Source organism: Panthera leo, chromosome D2, assembly GCF_018350215.1.
Source record: "Panthera leo isolate Ple1 chromosome D2, P.leo_Ple1_pat1.1, whole genome shotgun sequence".
Lineage (NCBI taxonomy): Eukaryota > Metazoa > Chordata > Mammalia > Carnivora > Felidae > Panthera > Panthera leo.
In genome coordinates this window covers 21,533,249-21,554,042 of record NC_056689.1, presented here as the reverse complement: position 1 = coordinate 21,554,042, position 20,794 = coordinate 21,533,249, and the positions used below count along the sequence as shown (strand labels likewise).

The 20,794-nt window shown below is 39.9% G+C and overlaps 1 protein-coding gene across 1 annotated transcript in view; it reads left to right on the top strand.

Moving 5' to 3' along the window:
• The window catches only part of ANK3 (ankyrin 3), a 335,879-nt gene that overhangs the window by 125,286 nt on the left and 189,799 nt on the right, over window positions 1–20,794 (top strand). The window contains exon 8 of the mRNA XM_042907474.1: window positions 20,667–20,765. Within this exon, the coding sequence (XP_042763408.1) occupies window positions 20,667–20,765 (99 nt within the window). The remainder of the gene's footprint in view (window positions 1–20,666; window positions 20,766–20,794) is intronic.

Below are 20,794 nucleotides of genomic sequence, written 5' to 3'. Positions count from 1 at the left end.
TCATAACACAATAATATCACCACTCCCTCACTGGGTCACTGTGGAGTTTAAAAGAGAGTGTATGTAAAGCACTTAGCACAGTGCCCGACACATTGTCGACAACGACAGCATCAGCACTGGGATTTCGAACATAGCATGTGAAGTAGTGTTTTTGCTAAAACCTTACACATGAGGAGAAAATGGGATTAGATGACACTGGAGAGAGGGCGTATGCTGAAACTAGCATTCATTCCTGATAGCTGTGGAAGTAATACCATGTTTGAAGTCACTACCATGTGGCGGATGCCAGGCTAAGCATTTTTCAAATGTCACTTATTCAAAAACTGTTATTTATCCCTGTTTTACAGAAGAGGAAACCAAAACTTAGCAATAAGAAGCAGCTGGCCCAGGATCCCAGAGCCAGCAAATTAGGAAAGGCAGGATTTCAGCCCCAAAGCTCCTAACCACACCAGTATTGTGTCTCCTGTAGGTGACTGTAGGGGTTCATTTTTCCTTCTCTTCTTATAATTCATTAGTTCTATAAAAATTAATAAGAACTCAGATTGTACTAATATAAAAGCTATTTCCTACACTATTGTCATCAGCTTGCTGTAAGCCTTTATCGGTTTTAATGACTCGAGAGTGCCAGTCAGTCCACGTCACTGCAGAGCTCTGTTCTTACTGCATTAAGTGTATCCTTGGGATTCACTGACATGGCTGGGCTGAAACCTAATTTGACCTTTTGAAGGACAAAGTGAAGCACCTCTTTAAGTCTAGCATCAATAGGGCATGTCAGTGTTAAAACTGAAGTTCTTGTCTTGAAGATGCATTCTTCTGGTTTTATTTCTGTAATATACAGTATAATGAAAACCTCATTAAATCACATCTTCTAATTAGGACATTTGGAAAATTTATGTCAGGGTAGTGTTTGAAGTTTGTCTTTGTGCCATTGTTCAGAAATTTCCTGATGCTGAAGTAATGAGGAATTTAAGAGGACAAATTACAGTATTTTTGGACTCCTTCAAGCAATTCCAAAGCATCCACTTACCTTAAAACGCTGAACGTGGTAATCACAAATGAATGCTAATTTATTGATTAAAGATCATTGGAGATCTCAGACCCACTTCCTTAACCTTGCCTGTGGTTTAAAATAACCACATTGTACTTAATGTATAAAATATGTTAAAATTCAGAGTGTTTTCTGATTTACAAAGGCATTTTCTCCAGTCATCCCTAATTAACGAGGCCTGCCCGCACTCTGAGCTGAAAGCTGTGCTTTAATTGGATTGTACTTTGTAGGAGGCCCGTGTGGTTGCTTACACCCCAACACTTGAGGCTCCCCTCTGGTTGGTGATTGATGACTTGCTTTAGGAGGTCAGAGAAGAATTAGTCTTCACAGACAGCTTAAAGAAACCCATTTGAGGTTCCAGATCTCTAGTAATTCTACTGCCTAGGAATCCAGCATCTGCACTTTGGTACCAAGGCCTCTCCCTGGCCAGCCTCAGCAGGGTCTTTCTGAGTCCCAGTCCTTCAGGGATGTAGCAGAAACAGCAGCTGGAAAGTAAGATACTGTGGAACACAGAGGGGAACAGATTTTACCTGGTCAGAACAATAAAGGAAGGGTCATTAAGCCCTGCTTGCTAAAAGCTAGCTGCAAATCATGACCGTAAACCATATGCCTCAGGAACCCGGTTCGAACGAGGTGTTGATTAGATGGTTGGAGGTAAATTTCAAAACAACAGCAGCCCTTGTCTTAGGGGGCTGTGATATCTGTTAGCTGGCTGTGACGGATCATTGAAGAAAGGCAGATGGAGTCTTGTAGTTCTTTGTGGGCTGAGTACGTGACCTAGACAATGGCTGCCTGTTAGCAAAGAGAGCTGAGGAATAAGACCAAGGACAGCACCCTGGAATCAATTTCCTGCATGTGGTAGATGTGCATTTCCAAAGCAGACACCAGGCCGAAACAAACACGGTGTAGCTAAAGGGAGTACACAGCAGAACAGATTGTTCTCTATGCTTCTCTGCAGGGCTGGCGAATTTATGCAGCTATAAAGCAGGTCCTAACCAGTGTGTACCTCGGAGTTGCAATTAACATTAACCGATTTATAGCACACTCACCTGTTTACTACACCTGTCTTTGATTTTTATGATGTCAGTTTTGATTTTGCATTATAATTTTGCTATTTGTATGTAAGATACCTTGTGTGACATCTTCAATATTTCCTTCTGGATTATCCATGAAGACCTGGTCAGCCCCATGGGTCCACTGCAGGGAGTTAATAGAGTAGCTGCTGAACACGGCAATGCAGCTCCAGTGTTCTTCACTCCCTGAATTGAGTCTGCTGACATGGCATTGACACTGTCAGAATTTAAGCATGACCCCTGCTCTCTTAGCAAATTATTCGAACTCTCTTGGGGAAGAGAATGTAACTAAGACACACCAGAGTGGCTACTGATTATCATTCCAGTAAAGCATTTTGCACTGGACTAACTGAAGGCCAAATTACTATGTGGATGACCGCAAAGTTCCTTTTATTGACTGAAGGAGATATATTAATACTTTATTTATTTATTTATTTATTTATTTATTTATTTATTTATTTTGCTGACTAAGAGTTTTTTTCATCAAATATAATCGACCACCCAACTTAATGTTCACTCATGTCATTGACTTTTCGCCTGTAAATGATTATCCAACTCCCCATTTTGGAAAGGCAATTGAATAAAATATCCTTATATTGGTCTTGCTATTTAGTACTTTTTGGGTTTGATCTCTGGAAAGAATTAGGGATTTATGTGTTTCAGTGCTGTACCTCATTTGTTTCCAAAAGGATTTCAGGTGGTTTGCAAATTAATTACATACAAATTAAGCCATCTGAGGATGAAACAGAAAAAGTAAATGTTACCAAGCAGCTGGAATGAACCAGTAAATATAACCAGAGGACAAATTTAGGTGTAGGGCTTTGATATATGTAGTGGAAAGGGGAGCTAAGATATATAATTTTCATTTTTTGACAAAAGAAGTCTTACAGTTATCTATAGAGACAATTTTGTGTGTATATGAAATAAATATGATTTTTTATCCTCTATTAAGAACAGTGAGTTTCATAGTTGAAAATACCTTTAATCACCACATTTCAAAAGACTCAATTCTGATTGCTCCATCCTGCGTATTGATGCTAAATCTTTGTCCGTGAAGGCACCCAGCCCCAGGAGGCTGTGGGAGGGAGGCTATGGGCCAGGTACTCAGCTTGATGATGTTCTAATTGTGTGTGATTAGAACTTGGCATGTGTGTCACAGATGAATGACGACTTAACATGTCCATTGGACTGCCTTTCTCAAATATTAGATCCTTTGAACAAGATTTTTGGAGGTGCTGGGTCATATTCAGAACTCAATTAAGTCATATGAAAGGTTACTTTAGGGGTGCCTGGGTGGCTTGGTCAGTTAAGCGTCTGACTTTGGCTCGGGTGATGATCTGATGTTTGTGGGTTTCCAAGCCCTGCATTGGGCTCTGTTCTGACAGCTCAGAGCCTGGACCCTGTTTTGAATTCTTTATCTCTTTCTCAATCTCTCTCTCTCTCTCTCTCTCTCTCTCTCACTCTCTCTCTCTCTGTCCCTCCCTGACCCCTTGTGCTCTCTCTTTGTCTCTCTCTCTCTCAAAAATAAATAAACATTTTAAAAAAAGAAAGGTTATTTTAGATAGGTGAACTGCTAAACCTACTGGTGGAAAAATAGAAGTGTCAGACTTACAATCTGCCCGCATAAGTGGTCAACATGATTCAGCATGTGTATGAGCAAAACAATGCCGTGGATAAACATTATCTGGAGGTTTCCTTTCTAAATTAAATTCAATCTAGCAAACATTAAAGGGCTTCAATTATGGACTAGATTTAGAGACTCAGACTTCAGAAACCTACTGCCCTTAGTCTATTAATTTGGTTAGGCCCCAAAGTGCTAAGCCATATAACACAGTCTCTCTCTTAATTTCCCAAAGCACAACTGAGTCTAGGCTATAATAACAAACATGACTTTTCCAAAAACATAGCGTGATGAAGGATATTCAGATGACAGAAGCAAAGCTGAAGGACTGGTTCTGGACAACAGTGCCCCCAAAGTCCACTGGCTTTATGACCCAGTCTCCAGGGTACCTCTAGGTACCACCCGTCTGAGCCCCAGAGGCCACTGTGTTGCAGACTATCCTGCTTCCCACTAGTGAAACACCTTTTATTGTGTCTCTCTTAGCCAGATTCCAAGCCCCTTCACCTAGTCTCTGGACCCAATAAGAGCAAACATGGTTATGTTTCCTAGACCATTTTAACTCAGCAGCCATTATCTAGTGGGGACTAACTTTAATTTAAATTAAATTAAATTCAAAATTCTATTTCTCATTCTCAGTAACCACATTTCAGGTGCTCAATAGCCACCTATAGCCAGTAACTAGTGTATTAACACAAAGGTATTTCTTTCCATCAGCACAAAAAGTTCTTTAGAACAAAGCTGAGATACCATTAGTCTCAGGTCTTCCTTCCCATCAATATCATAATTATCTCTAAATGTAACTCCCTCACCCAAGGAAAATGATCCCTTAAATAGTTCTGCAGAGCAATTTTACTCTGATGGACTTGCCCTTTTTGCTCCAAAGGAATATTTTGCCTTTCTCATTATGAAACTAGAAACTACCACATCACCACCAAATATAAAATTGAAATGTTTTTGCAAAAGAGAAATAAAAATTACTAGAAGCTTTGGTGTGCCTGGGTGGCTCAGTCAGTTTGAGTGTCCAACTTCGGCTCGGGTCATGATCTCATGGTTTGTGAGTTTGAGCCCCATGTCAGGCTCTGTGCTGACAGCTCAGAACCTGGAGCCTGCTTCAGATTCTGGGTCTCCCTCTCTCTCTCTCTCTCTCTGCCCCTCCCCCACTCATGCGCTGTTACTCTCTCTCTCAAAAATAAGTAAGCATTAAAAAATTTTTTTTTAATTACTAGAAGCTTTAATGTAGTGATTTCTTCCCAACTCATGCTACGAGAATTTCAGATGTACTGGAAATCAAGATAAATCTCAAGAGAGGTTTCCAGTCACTAGATTTTACCACATGGTTACTTCACTTCTAAAAACCTCAGTTTTTAAATCTGTGTAGAGGGTGCTTGTATCCTATTCCTCAAATATGCATTCTCTGACCCCCTAAAATAAGCTGCTCTCCCCCGTCACACCACTGTATGTGTTCATCACACTGTGTGCTCTCGCTGTCACAGTGGGTGTTGCCTGTTCTTTCATGTGTGTGGTAATGTCTGGCACACTCTGCTTATGAGTTCACTAAGCCCCTTGAAGGCTAAGATGCCTCATTCACCCTCTCTCGAGCTCCTGCCCTGTGATATTCTCATCTCACCTGGTAAATACCCTCTACCTCAGTACTCCCCAGGTGCTGAGCTCTGTGACAGTCACTTTACCATGAAGTTAATCTTTTCAGTCTTCAGTGAAGGACTCTGCAACAGAGAACCTATTTCTTGCCATGTCGATTTTTTAGGAGAGGTAGGCATTTTATTTCGGAGAACCATTACTCATTGTACTATAAGAGGGCAGGACCTTTTTTTCCCTTTTTTCTTTTCTCCTGCCTGACAGCCCTTTATCTGCCTTTGATGAAATGGTACTTTGGCATACAGCTGCATCCCACTCAGCCAGAGGGCTACAATGTGAAGACATGTGGGACTCTGCTTGTTATAGAATAAGGGCTCAGTAGATGTTCATTTTCTTCCTTTCTTCTATAGGTGAAATTTATAGTAATAATGATTTTCAAAATAGTTATAATTTATTGAATATTTACTAAGTTTCAGCTCTTTGTTAAGCATTTGACATGTATTATCTCAATCCTATACAGGCTGAAGTAGGGATGTAATGAAATACAACTCCCATGTCCTTTTTGCTGCACTTACAAGACTTTGAATTCCTCAAAGACAGACCTGTGTATTATTACACATTTTGGAATCCTTAGGGTAGGGTCCAGCACTTAGTACTGGGAAGGACTCAATATCTATTGATTGAATTCAAGATTGAATGAACAAATAACATTCAGGCATCCGTGTCCACTACTCCTGGGCAGGCAGCCCCTATCGAAACCCACTTTCCTCAAGCTCCAATCCTCTCCTGTCTTAGAATTTCAGGCTGAATCTCACCTGACTTGAGGGAGCTGCTTCCCAAACTGACATCAGCCACATTAAGGGAGATGCAGAATCCATAGGATTCTAATAGCGAGGTTTTAAGCAAGTGTACCAAAGCCACAGATTGAATGTCAGGTGCCGAGGGGTAGGCTTATTTGAGCAGCAGGAAGACTCATTATTCGACAGTGTAGATGACCTTGGAAGACAAGGCTAGAATAAAGGACCAGTCACCCAAGGCTGCTGCCAAGCTTTGTTCAATTAAGAGTGTTTTGAACAGGGCCTCAGGTTCTGGACTGTCAAGTCCCAATCAAGCCCCCACCAGAGGGCACTAGAAAAGACATCGGCTACTACACAGAGAAGCAGGGAGCATCATGCCAGTAAGAGTGTGACTCTTGAAACGGCTTAACAGGGCTGTGGCACTTCTGAAGACTCTACTTTGGATTGGGTACAGGTTCCAATGCAAATATATTTTTACTATATTTTACCTGCATTATACAATTTGTTTTTCAGATGAAATGCAATAGAGGTGCCTGGGTGGCTCAGTGGGTTAAGCGTCTGACTCTTGATTTCGGCTCGGGTCATGATCTCACGTTCTTAGGATCGAGCCCCACATCAGGCTCTGTGCTGAGAGCATGGAGCCTGCTTGGAATTCTCTCTCCTCCTCTCTCTCATCTCCTCCTACCCTCTCACTCTCTTTCTCTCACTCAAAATAAATAAATAAATAAATAAACTTTAAAAATAAATAAAATAAAATAAAATAAAATACAAAGCAAATGAAAGAAGAGAAAAATCACCCCAAACAGTCCTGTTAACTCTTTTAACACACACACACACACACACACACACACACACACACACACACACACCACGTTCGTTTTTATTGACAAATATTTTCAAAGATAGAGAAAATTAGATTTGTATCCTAGTACAGGCTCAGAAGCATTAAAGACAAAGACTTTTAAAAATTGGGTTATATAAACCACCTTTGGAATGAAAATGGGGATTTGGAAGCATTAGCAAAGGAATGTGAATTATGGGAAAGTAGCAATGCGGCTACTGCATCAACCATAATATTGTTTCCATGGTGACATTAACACATCAGGAGGAACAAAACCAGTAAGCCAAGGATAGAGTGGTGAGAGATACACCTTGTACAGAGAGATTCTTCTAGCACGCTATGCAATCTCTCTCCTGCCTTTTTCATTTCATTTCCTGACTGTCACATCAAAGGGAGAATCTCCTAGAAAATAACTAAATATTTTTTTTAAAGATTTTATTTTTAAATAATCTCTACATACAATGTGGGGCTCAAACTTAGAACCCCACAATCAAGAGTCGCATGTTTTTCTGACTGAACCAGCTGGGACCCATCCTATATAATTTTTTAAAGGAAGATTTTAATCTCAAATCATGAGTATGTTGTAACTTACTAACATCTTGCTGTGTGGTATGGGATCTGTGTTCTCTTCTGAAGAGGTGATGTTTCTAAGTTGTAGCTGAAGAAGAGTCTTTAGATTCGTGTCGGACCCCTGGCTCTTGTTCTGACCGCGTCCTCTGTCCTAATGTGGTCCAGGGAAAGTCTCCTCATCACGGGGCCTGCAGTTTTCCTAACAGCTGGGTGAGACAAATAGCATTTCAGTCACAAGCCTTTCCCCTCTGCCCGACCACCCTGTCTGATGGTGGTGGAGGCCACCTTCACCTCCCTTCTCCTTTCCTGACAGAGAGTAGGTATAGTACAGTGTTACAATAAACAGCACCTCAGCTAGACTGCTGGGTCCCATACTAACAATGTGGCTGACTTTGTGTGCTCTTGGGCAGGTTAGTTATGCTTCAGCTTTATCATCCATAAAATAGATCCAATAATGGCACCCAGTGCATAACGTCACTGTGACTGAATGAGATGGTCCATTATACATTGCTTAGCACAGTGCTTGACCCACAAAACATGGACAAGGACCCTAACCATGTTTGTGGTGGAGGTTGTCATTACTTTTTTCGTCTGGGAGGAGACCCATCACCGTAAACCACATTCATCTGTAAAGCATGACATATGTCAAGCAAGTGGCATCATGGCAGCTCTCTAGAGTACTTCTAGAGGTAGTCAGAAATGTTGCTTCCCAGAATGTTGGATTTACCCTGCAGTGGTGTTTATCTGCATGAGAAGGTCAGCCTTTAGTCATTTAAGAAACGATTACTATGACATTGTTTGAGACAGTAAGAATTCTAATTAGATCATAGAAATTGGAAGGTCCATGTTTCTCTTTGTGTCAGCTTTCCTCTTTGGACTTGTGCCCTGCTTCCTGCAGTGCTGCTCTGGAATTGTTGCTCTGAGGACATTTTTAAACAACCCGAATAAATCCTATTTTAAAATTCCGTGAAATAAAGTTCTATTAAGGTAGGAGTTGGCAGAGCTCCCTTTATTCATTTGCACTTTAAAAGAGAATTATTCATCAGCTGTAGAATTTTCATTTCTTCCAGTGAGTGCAAACAGCGGTGAAGGGCTCCTGGGCCCCTCTGCTGAACATTCAGAATGCTGTCCACACTGTCATCAGATAGTACATTTGGATGAGCCCTCAAATGCACCCTGGGATGCCCCTGAGCACTGTAGTTCTTCTGTGACAAAAAATCTTTCCTTTCTTCCCCTGGTGGTTTGAAGAATGTGCAGAAAGTGTGAAAGGGCACCTAGAGGGAAGAGCTTAGGACAGGAGCAGAACCAAAGGTTGCAAAGGGATGAACGTGAGAAACATGACCAGTCATTTACTGGCTCTCTCCCAAGTCAATGGAGGAGGTTTAAGAAAACAAGTTCAGGTAGGAGATCAGCATTGGCTAGCATAGTTGGGAAAAAACTGAAGAGCTAAGTTGTGCTGGAAACACAGGGATTAGAATGAAGTCTAAGAAATGGAGGCAGAAGCCCACTTGCCAATGTGAAATGAGACTAGACACAGGCATTGTTGACTATAATCACCAGGCTGTGCATTAGCTCTCCAGAACTTATTCATCTACTAGTTGCAAGTTTGGGCCTTTAAGTAACATCTCCCTAAATGCCAGCCCGCCAGCCCCTGGTAATCACCATTCCAATCTCTGTCTACAAGCCGTTGCAGGACCTTACATGGAAAAGTAGGATGGTGGCAGTGGTGTTTAAGATGTTAGAACATACATGATGAAGGGGAGATGAGGACATTTGGCTGTGAGCTGTGGCTGGCTCCAGTCACATAGGGAAAAGAACTGTGCTCAAGGAGAAGCTTGTCCAACCCCAGGTCTGATGTGCCTCTCCTCAGAGGTGACTTCACTAGAGTCCTCCTACATCCACAGTTTCTCAGTAGGAAAAGGGAGATCGTCCTTCTCCACAGAAGATTTAGAAATTTGCAGAGGCATTTTTGGTTGTCATCGTGGCTGGAATGTAATGGGACAGGACCAGGATGGCTAAATCTTCTCTGATGGGGACAGACCCATGCAAAGAACAGTACCCCAACCATGCCATGCCAACATGCCAACAATACCCCCTGAGACATGTGGATTGAACATCTCTTTACAGTGCAGGTAGAGAGGTGGGATATCCCAGGATGGGGAAAAAGGTCCCGGAAGGTCATGCTCAGTCAGTGCATTGAGTTTCTCCCAGTGACATACCCCTAAGGGTAGGTGGGCCAGAAGACCCTAAGGTTCTTTTCAGCTCTTACTACTGAGACTTTCAATATGAAGTGGACAAAACTTATACAAAGTTAAAACGAACTTAGGTAACAGCTTTCATTTATTACTAGGTATGAGGTACTATAATAAGCTTCCTATACATGATTTTATTTATTCCTCACAGTAAGCCTGTGAGGTGTGGGGATGATATCCATTTTACACTGGGAAGCAAGCAGTTAAATAAGTTGTGCAAAGCCACACAGCTTTAAGGTGGTGGAGCTTGGGCTAAGAAAAAGTAAATACACTCAAATCAGACCCGAAAAAATACTCAGACTATGTAGTTCATACTATTCTAATATTGGAGGCCACATGTACTGGGCTTTGTACTGAATCCAGGATCATCACAGGAAAACCAGAACCAACAGCAGCCTCTCTTGTCTCAGCTGGCATTGTGTTCTCGGCCTGTGCCAGAGCCGCAAAGTGAATTAAATACGTTTTTTAAAAGGAGTTTAAAAGGTTTTTTTTTTTTTATTTACTAGTAAATCCCATTACACATTTGAGAACATTTAAATTGAGAGGTGAGCCAACCTAAAAACTAACAAATCATCAAATTCATTCTAAAATACAATGCCTTCCCATCTCCCCCACATTTTATTTACCTCTATTACTTCTGCATTTTTGAATCCTGAAAGATCATGGTTTGAAATGAACTCTTGATATGTAGAAACTTAATGGCTTTCTGACAAAAAGGTATAATATCCATTTTCTGGTAAGAAGAAATACAAGGTGAGCTTGTCTCTACAAGGAGTGAGTTCCTCTGAGTTTGAAAATTAAAACCCACTTTTTCATTGCCCCCAAGTCAGAGCCTCACAGCCAGTGTCCCCAGCTGGCCAGCAGCCTCCTGTTCCCTTATATTCGGAGTCAGTACCTTTGGGATAGGGCTTTGCAATCTGTGTTTGTAACAAATTCCTTGGATGATTCTTCTGATAAGGCACAATAAGAAAATACTGTCTGAGGTTGATGGGGGGGGGGGGGTGGGTGAGAGGAGAAAGTGGATGATGGGCATTGAGGAGGGCACCTGTTGGGATGAGTACTGGGTGTTGTATGGAAACCAATTTGACAATAAATTATATTTAATATTAAAAAAATAAAAATAAAAATAAAATGCATAGATCTTGACCCCCCCCCACACACACACACAAAGAAAATACTGACTAAGGCCGTGCTATGAAAATCTTGTCCAAAATTGAGCCACAGAACTCTTAGTAACTCATTGGCTTATAATAACTATCTTTATAACATCTTAATAATGTAATCTTGAATTTACATTTTGTATACAGTTTACAAAGTACTTTTATATAAAGCACACCATTTGAGGCCTTAAGAATAGATGAGCAAACGGAGATCCCACAATGTCATTTGTCCCAGATCCTACTGTGAGTAAAATAGAATAACAGGGATTTGGATCCAGACCTGCCCCATTTTAATATGCCTCATGCGTGAGCATCAGCTGGCACCTGCAGAGGCTGGGTGGCCGTGAGGGTGTGTGATATTGGTCCCTGAGTGGCCGAGGTCTTCATGGTCCCTTGAGAGCAGCATCATGTCAGGACAAGTGCACTGCACACAGATAAGGCCATTTATGCCAGGACTGCTTCTTTTCCAATTGCTTTTTCCTTAAAAACTTCAAAGACCTTGCTTTCGTTCCTTGACATGTTTGAAACTTCTGCAAGGATCTAATTTATGCAAGCAAGGATCTGGTTTGTCCAAAGACCAAATGAAGGCAGAATACCTGAGAAACTAACAATTTCAAGTTAACTTACATCTCAGAAGCCTATAAGAGTGATTTACTTTTTGGATGGGAAAGAAAATTATTTAACACAGAAATAGATGAATTTTATTCCAGATTTATCAGAAATGATATAGAAGTGTGGCAAATGTATCATTGTAAAGCCCCTTAATAGTTTTGTTTTTAAGAATCTTGGATGGTAGGGTGTTAGAAAAAGGGGTGGACTTCATTCATTAGAAACACTACGGGAAATCTAATATTGCTAGATTAACTTATTTTAATGTTAAAGAATTACAGAATTTTCAAACAACTTTCCTCAATGTGCAGAAAGCAGTCGATTACTTTGTAATTGAACTTATGATACCCCATTCAGTTCAACACTATAAGCCTCTCTGCCCAGATATCGCAGGCAAGGAGGGGCTTTCTTTACTATAAAACAGGGAGGGCTACTTTTGAATGAGTACTAATAGTGACACCTTTAAAGAAATCTGAAAGCCATGAGTTCTTATTTAAAATGATAGAGCTGAACTAGCCCCTCTTTTAGATTCTACATATTTGTATTAGCTCTGAGATATGCTGTTTCCTTTCGGTTGGAACTTGCACATCGGCAGCATTTTCAGTATGGAGACTATGCTGCTTGGATTCAGAGCTGCAGCTGATGTTTGCCCAAGTTTAAGGGGAGACTCACTATCTGGATATGGTTTCTCCTTTGTGACCCCCTGGACAAGGCCAGCAGAGCTTTTAGAAGCAGAAAATTTAGGTTAATCCCAGCTCAGGCATTTTTCTCACTGTGTGACTTGAGGCTCCTTTCAGCTTCACCCTACTCACCTGAGAATCTGAACTAACAGCATCTACTTCATGCATGGATTGTTGTAGAGATTAAATGAGATGTATCTCATGGAACCAGCCAAAATAAGAGCCTAATAATTCATACCTTTTTTTCATTTTAATTACATTTGTTCTGCAAAACAAAGAGTTGTTTGGTCTAAATCAAGAGGTGCCTTTTTTTTTTGCAGAATTCTTTTTTCTAACAAATTCTTATAAAATAAAAAGGCTTTTGGTGGTCAAAAATTCATGACTGTTCATAGAATTATGGAAACTCTGAAATGTATCCTGAAAGATATATTTTAAAAGTACACATTGAACACCCGTTAGGATGACTTCTATCAAAAAAGAGAGGCGGGGGGGGGGGGAGAAAACTAGTGTTGGTAAGGGTTTAGAGAAACCGGAACCCTTGTCCTTTGTTTGTGGGATGAATGTAAAATGATACAGCTACTATGGAAGAGTTTGGAAGTTACTCAAAATATTAAGTACAGAGTTACCCTATGGTCCAGTAGGACCACTCCTTCAATACAAAAGAATTAAAAGCAGAGTCTTGAAGATATATTTAAACACCCATGTTCATAGTAGCATTGTTTACAATACACACAAAGTGGAAGGAACCCGAGTGTCCATTAACAGATGAATGAATAATCAAAATGTTAAACAAACGTTAAACAAAAGGAGATGGTGGGCTGGAGAGAGACCTGGCAGAGCCTTATCTAAATTGTTGATGAGAGATCTGCTGTTAATCCAAGTAAAAACTTCTAACAGTATTAACGATAAACAGCTTCATATTATCCTTAAAAGAACATAAATAAATTGCCTGAGGTTTTTAGAGCAGAATAGATCCAAATAGTCAGAGCCTGGTTTTATAGCAGACATCAAACATCTAAGCATTTGCTGCTGCTCCTGGGGAGCCCAGCATCTCCCAATGTCTAATCCTATAGGATCTGGTCAGTCTCTGTGGGAAGAGTGAGGTGGGAGTGTCGATACCATCAGTATTTTTCAGTGTCAGTCTCAGCAAGACCTGTGTGGACTTAATCTCCTTATCCAGAAATCTCAGAAAGAGAAAAGTTGCTGTTAGTAAAACTGGAGAAGAGGAAAAGACTTTGCCTAAAAAGACCTATTTCATTTAAGGAAAACTTCATGAAGTAAGAGGAAAATGGACTTTAACAATGATAGTCATCTTAATAATGACTGCTGTAGCAGTCATGGAGGGTTCCCTCTCAGTTGAATATTTAATTGTTTTAGAATTTGTGTTTGATTGGGACCATATCAAGGAACTAAACTAAAATGGTCACATTGTTTAACTTTTCATTATCTAAAAGACTGTGAGTGCTATCATCCACCTGCTCTTCTACTTAGTGAGAACCTCCCAGACATGTTTAAAGAAAAGTAGAGAGAGGAGAGGGGACTGGGGATCAGAGGTCTACTGCCCTTTATATGTTTAAATGGAATGAAAAGTCTTCCATTTATCACAAGGTAGGAAGGGGCTCTGATTTCACTTCAGGAAGTTGTGGGAAAAATCTGGCTTTGGTGACAATTTCATAAAGAAACTTGGCCACTACCTCAGCCAGGTTCTTCAGAAACAGCTGAGAAGAAAGAAAAAGCCAGCAATTCCACCATTTCCCAAGAAAGGTACTTGTTTCTTCCAAGTCCTTGGAAGTTTAAAAAAAAGTATGGCTTCCCATATTTCTATCACGTTCTGTCACGTGTATCGTGTTCTATCAGCCACTGCTATGCCCCTTCTTCCACCCTCCCCCCCAGTTCCACTTACTCCAGACACACCCCTTCTGAGGTTTTCACAGGCTGAACTGTGCTGAGCAGACCTGTCCATCTCCAACACCCCTTGCGTCAGCCCTAAGAACTGTCCCTTTAGCACCTTCTTAGAGTTCACTCATTACTTCAGGTCTGCCATGTGAGATGTGTTTATGTCATCCATTTTTAAATGTCAATATTATAAATAATAAAAAGGATAATAATAGCTAACACTTTTTATAATGTTTACTAAATGCCAAGAAACATTGTTAAGACTACCTTATTGGTGCACCTGGGTGGCTCAGTCGATTAAGCGTCCGACTCTTGATTGCGGCTCAGGTCATGATCCCAGGGTCATGGGATCTAACCCCACATTAGGCTTCACACCTAAAAATAAACAACTAAATAAATAATAAATTTTAAAATAAGACTACCCTGGGGCCCCTGGGTGGCTCAGTTGGTTAAGCATCCAACTCTTGACTTTGGCTCAGGTCATGATCTTGCAGTTTGTGAGTTCCAGCCCCACATCGGGCTCTGAGCTGACAGTGAGGAGCCTGATTGGGATTCTGTGTCTCGTCTCTCTCTGCCCCTCCCAAACTGGTGCTTTCTCTCTCTCTCTCTCTCTCTCTCTCTCTCTCTCTCTCTCAAAAAAAAAAAAATTAAAAAGACTACCCTTACTAACTCAATCCTTATGACAAGTCTATATGATAGAACTATTATTGGCCTAATTTTATAGATAACAAATCCATGATTCAGAGAAATTAAATGAAGTTGCCTAAGGTTAGGCAGCTAATGTGGGGTCGATCTGGGATTAGAAGCTAAGTGGTCTAGCTCCAGAGTATTAGCTCTTAACTGCTGTAGTATTGGACCACAGTGTTCTCTTTATCTGCTGGCACACTATGAGGTGCTGCAGGAATGCTCTACTAATAAGAATCGGTCCTAGATTTATACTGTTTAGAAGTTCAGGGACAGCATGATCTGCTCTAGTGAAAAAAGCATAAACTTTGGGGTAGCAAATTATGACAGTTTTGTGACTTTGGAAAGCTATTTTTATTTTTTGTTCTAGTTTCCTCATCTGTAAGAACAAAAACAAAAACAAAAACAATTAGATAGTACCTGTTTCTAGAGTTGGTGTGTGGGTTGGATGAGATAAGAAATATGGAATACCTGTGACTTTCCTTCCTGCTTCTGACATGAATTATCTCATATCCGCACTTGGCCACCCCATGGTGGAGGCACTGTAGGTATTATGTCCATTCTACAGATAAAAACATAAATATTGGTAGAGGATACGGCACATTCCCAACATCATATATCAGGAAGAAGAGTGATGATTATGGTCTGGTCTTCTCATTTCCAGTGACATGCTTACTAAGGAATAAAATTGAAGTAATGTTAGAATTCCCCACCCCCTAAACTCATTATGAAAAATCTTTGTATTTCTAGGACAGTTTTATAGTTTAGGAAACACAGTAAAGATTAATCCTTATTTTTGGATTAGGAAAGCGTGAAGAAACAATCATCTAGAATCACAGCACTGAGGGAGAGATTATTAACATTGGGGTCAATATCTCTACAGCTTTTTTAGAATGTGTGTATACATATACTTATGCATAAATGTGAGAGCATATTTTTATTTAATAATATATTTTGTGGTGTGTTACTGATTTATCACAGCCTACCTTCAAAGTTATAGCACTTTACACATATGAGAACAGGGTCATTCTCATTTACTTTTGCACATGTTGTAGAGCCCACAGTTCATTTTACAGTTCCTGCTTTAGATAATCAATTATCTTTTATATTTCCCTTCAGTCTTGCCATTTCTGTATTTCTCTGTGTGGGTCTAAGCTTTGTCTGGTATCATATTCCTACTGCCTGAATAACTTCCTTTAATGTTTTTTGTATTGCAGGTTTGATGGTAATGAGGACTCCCAGCTTCTGTTTATCTTAAAAAGTCTTTATTTCTCCTTAATTTTTTAGAAGATATTTTGGCTGGGAATAGAACTCTCATTTGACAAGTGTTTATTTTTCAGTATTTAAAGATGCCCACTACGTTTTCAGCATTGCATAATTTCTGAGGCTGTAATTATTGTCTTTGTTCTCTATATGAAATATGTCCTTTTTTCCTTCTGGTTACCTTCACAATTTTTCCTTTATCTTTCATTTTCAGAAATTAGATTGATGTGTCTAATTGTGACATTTGCTGGTTTATAGTTTATCTTGCTTGGTGTTCTCCAAGCTTCTTGGATATGTCATTTCATGCATTTCATTATTTTGAGATAATTCTTGACCATTGTCTCTTCAAGTATTTCTTCTGCCCCATCTTCTCTCTTCTCCTTATTCAACTCATTTGTTTTGTACTGTCCCACATCCCTTAGATTTCGGTTTTCTTTTCTACTCTTTTTTTCTTTGTGTTTGGATCATTTATATTGACATATCTTTAAGTTCACTGATGCTTTCCTCAGCTGTGTGAAGTCTGGTGATGAGCCCATCAAAGGAATTGTTTCTTATATTGTGGTTTTTCTTACCAAGGGTTTCTATTTGACTGAAACCCCGTATCTTTGGTGAAATCCCCTAACTTTTGATGCCTGTAGCTCACTGTTCCACTAGACAGAATGCAGGAGTGACTAAGGTAAATAGTATCTTTGGATATGGGCACATGTTTGTCAGGCTATAAATGTGGAAGGTTGAGCCTAGTCAAAAGTTTACATTTTGTTTGAGTGTACCACAGGCTTCTCCTCCTTCCTCTGGAGGAGAGCTGCACTCCCTTATGCTCAGGGTGGCGGCTGGGTGGGGAGGAGGGTAGAAAATTTTAGGTGGTGTTGGTGCTTCATCCTCAGCTCTCCCTACACACCTGAAGCATGAAGATGTCTCTCACGAAGCTCCTGTCTGTCCTCAGCAGCTGACTACTGTTGCTTGTTACTCTATGCTAGGCTCCTGCTGGGACTGAGGGTTCTTTCATTCTGTCTTGGCTTCAGTCTTAGGGAGTGTGCCTGGGCCTCAGGGCTGAGTCTTTCTTAACATTCCTGCCCTTTCGACTATGGCAGCCAACCTCTGCCTTGTGTCTGTGGTTTTAGATTTGAAGGTTTTTCATATATACTGCCAAATTGCATCCCAGAAAGCATGTGTAAATTTATATTCCACAAGCAGCAAATGAGGGTTCTCTTAAATAAGCATTTTCACCTCTAATACCAGTAGGCTCTTTTGATATGTTGGGAATCCATAATTTTGTTCCTCACTTATATAATGGAAATGCAGCACTGGGTCTTGTGCATAGTAGGGCATAAAACATTTTTATTAGTTATCTGATGAATCAGAATATAAATGTCCCATTGAGTGGTCCAAAGGTACCACTTTCATTTCAGTTTGTTCCAATTTGTCAGAAGCAGTCACTACCAGATTCTGGAATACAAAAATATGTGTTTCACTCAGAAGCTCCATTTTATAGAGAGAAGCAATAGTTGTTAGATGAAGGCATTATGATCCCTGACTGAAAAATACTACTGCACAAGGAGCTAGAAAACCAAATTATCATTCTGATTCTGCCTCTAATTCTTTGTCTTTTAATATACAAATTACTGACCAGTTCTATTCTGCAGTTTATGTATCTGTCAAATAGGGTTAGTGATTTTATTTCAATAGAGTGTCATGAAGGTAAAGTGAAATTACATAAGGGTAAGCCCTTTACAACACTTTTCAAGTGCTATAGAAATATAAAATATTCCTCTAGGAAGGGCCAGATAGGTGTAGAAAAATGTGGGAGTTAGAATTTCAAGGCACACTTTTGACATCTATGCATCACTGTATGAGAGAGTACATGAATATGGAAGAGAGCAAAATTAGAAGTAGAGTCTTCTTCTCACTAAAATTAGCCTACTTGTAATAGAGGTTAATTAAGTCCTTCTCAACCAGGCGAGGGCACAATTTTAAAGGGAAATCGCAAGTAAGTAAGCCCTGACTCCTGCGGGGAAGGGATGAGGTCTTAGCACCATATCCCACTCTGGGCTCAGTAAGCTTCCTGGTAGACCATGTCTCCTACAGACCTAACCTGACCCTCCACCTGCTGTCTCAGGTCAAGAATTCATCCGCTGTGATGCTTGGGTCACTGGAGTGACCCACAATGGAGACAAGCAAGACAATTAAAAAGTCATCAGGAAGTTTGTGTCCTTCTGCCAGCAAAAGGGGACCAGAGCATACACAATGTACAGCATATAGTTTTACTTCCTCTTTTGTAAACTGTTACACACAGTTGAAACCTTCAGCCATAGCTGGTAGGTATACAGCAGGTCAGCCCCTAGGCCAAATCTGGCCTACCATCTGTTTTTGTAAATAAAGTTTTTTTTTAAATATTTATTTATTTTTGAGAGAGAGAGAGAAAAAAAGACAGAGCATGTTCGGGGGAGGGGCAGAGAGAGAGGGACACACAGAATCTGAAGCAGGCTCCAGGTTCCAAGCTGTGAGCACAGAGCCCAACAGAGGGCTCGAACCCATGAACTATGAGATCATGACCTGAACCAAAGTCAGATGCTTAACCAACTGAGCCACCAGGTGCCCCTGTTTTTGTAAATAAAATTTGATTGGAATACAACCACTCCCATTTCTTTACATATTTTGTATGGCTGCTTTACACTACAATGGCAGAGTTGAATAGCTGCAATAGAACTTGTATTGCCTAAAAAGCTGAAAATATTTGCTATCTGGCCCGATGCAGAAGAAGTTTGCCTACCGTTGGTCTAGAGCAATGATATTCATCCTGTGTACTCCCACCAGCATTACTGAAGCACATTTGTTTTACTGAGATCTCTTTCTTCTTCTTTCATTTAATGAATCATTTGATACTTCAGCACCTAAAAATAATGAGGGAAAGAGTAGTTCGGATAGGAGAATGTAATGCTAACAGCATTATAGTTTATAATGTTTAAAAAACTTTATAGGAAGTACAGGGCAAAAAGAACATGTTAAATAACACCCCATGAGGATTAAATCATGGAAGTTAGAAAATTCTACATGATCAATTATCCAGTTTTTTCAATAAGTAGTCATGGAAAAAAGAAGGTGGAGTAAGGCACCTATGGAGATTAAAAGACTTAAGGGACATTTCAACCTAATGCAGGTGTGGATCTTCTCATTTGAACAACCCTACTGAGCTAACTGGACATAATGGGAGAATTTGAATACTGACAGGGTCTTAGTGTTATGAAGGAATTATTTTTACTTTGTTAAATATGATAATGGTATTGTGACTATTTGTTTAAAAAAATCCTTGATGCCTAGGGTTTTCTTTTCCTTCTCTCAGACTTCTCCAGAAAAAAAAAGTAGTAGGGAGTATACAAGAAATAATATTCCTAAGAGGTTGATAAGTATTGAACCAGAGTGATGAGTACATAAAACTCATGCCTTTCTCTCAAACTTTGTATCTGTTTGAAAATTTTCAGTATAGTGTTTAAAAAAAACATAAGCTTGAGTCATATTTTAATTTGAATCCTGGTTTTTCCAGCTATTTGTACATCTATGAAATGGACATTGTAAGTCAGATTGTTTTGTGGCATTGTGAGGATTATGAGAATTAAGTGAGATAGTAGAGTTTAGCACAGTGCCTAACATATAGGAAATAATCAATGCCTGGTAGCTATTATGTTGTATCTGCTATCAAATGGCAAAAATACAACCCCATAGGAGCCTAGTTCACTGATCATATAATTAACTTAGGTGAACAACGGACCTAAAATCCATATCGTTGCTACAAAGGAATAAGGAGCCAGCATAGAGAATGTTCTCACAACATACACATATTTCCCTGACAGTCTGGAAACAATCATAACACCTGTAAGATGCATGGGGGAAAACCTGTGGTATTGAGTATCATGACTTTAATTTCAGATTGTCCTAACAATATGTTTATTCCTCAATGGTAATAATAAAAAAAAAAAAACAGTTTTCTGTGAGATTGCTAACAAATGCCTGCAAACACACTTTAGCCCCACATGCATGGGAAGTCCTGTGACTTTGTACAGTACTGACTGATTTTCCACCTTGCGTAACTATTGTTTTTCCTTGATATCTTGTGCTCATATGAACCCAGAGATGGTGCTGAGCACCATACTCCTTTAACTGAGTCTGGCTGGCTTAATCAGCCACTTAGTCAACCACACATTAGCCAGTATATATCACACAAATTTGCAGGAAAACACATTGACTTAACGGTGCAAAATTTTAGAGCAAAACTAACAAACAAACAAAAAAAACAAAACCAAAAAAGACCCCATCTCATCCATCAGTCACTGCAGCTAAGTGAAATAAACTTGAACCCACCTTCAGAATGTGTTCCTTAAAATTCATCCCTTTTGGGGGGAGAGGGGAGTCTACTGAGTAAAATTACTGTCAGAGAGAAATGTTGGGAAGCATTCTGTTCACAATGGATGTTAAAAAATGTAAATAAAAAAGTGAGGACATGTTGGGGGGGAGTTGGGGAAGCAATGTTTCGGTTGAACTGAAGATACCAAAACTGTCCTTTTTTTCTGTTCTTCTACAGAATGACATCACGCCTTTACACGTTGCATCAAAAAGAGGAAATGCCAATATGGTAAAACTCTTGCTTGATCGAGGAGCTAAAATCGATGCCAAAACAAGGGTAAGTGCAATTTGTGTGCATGCTTATAC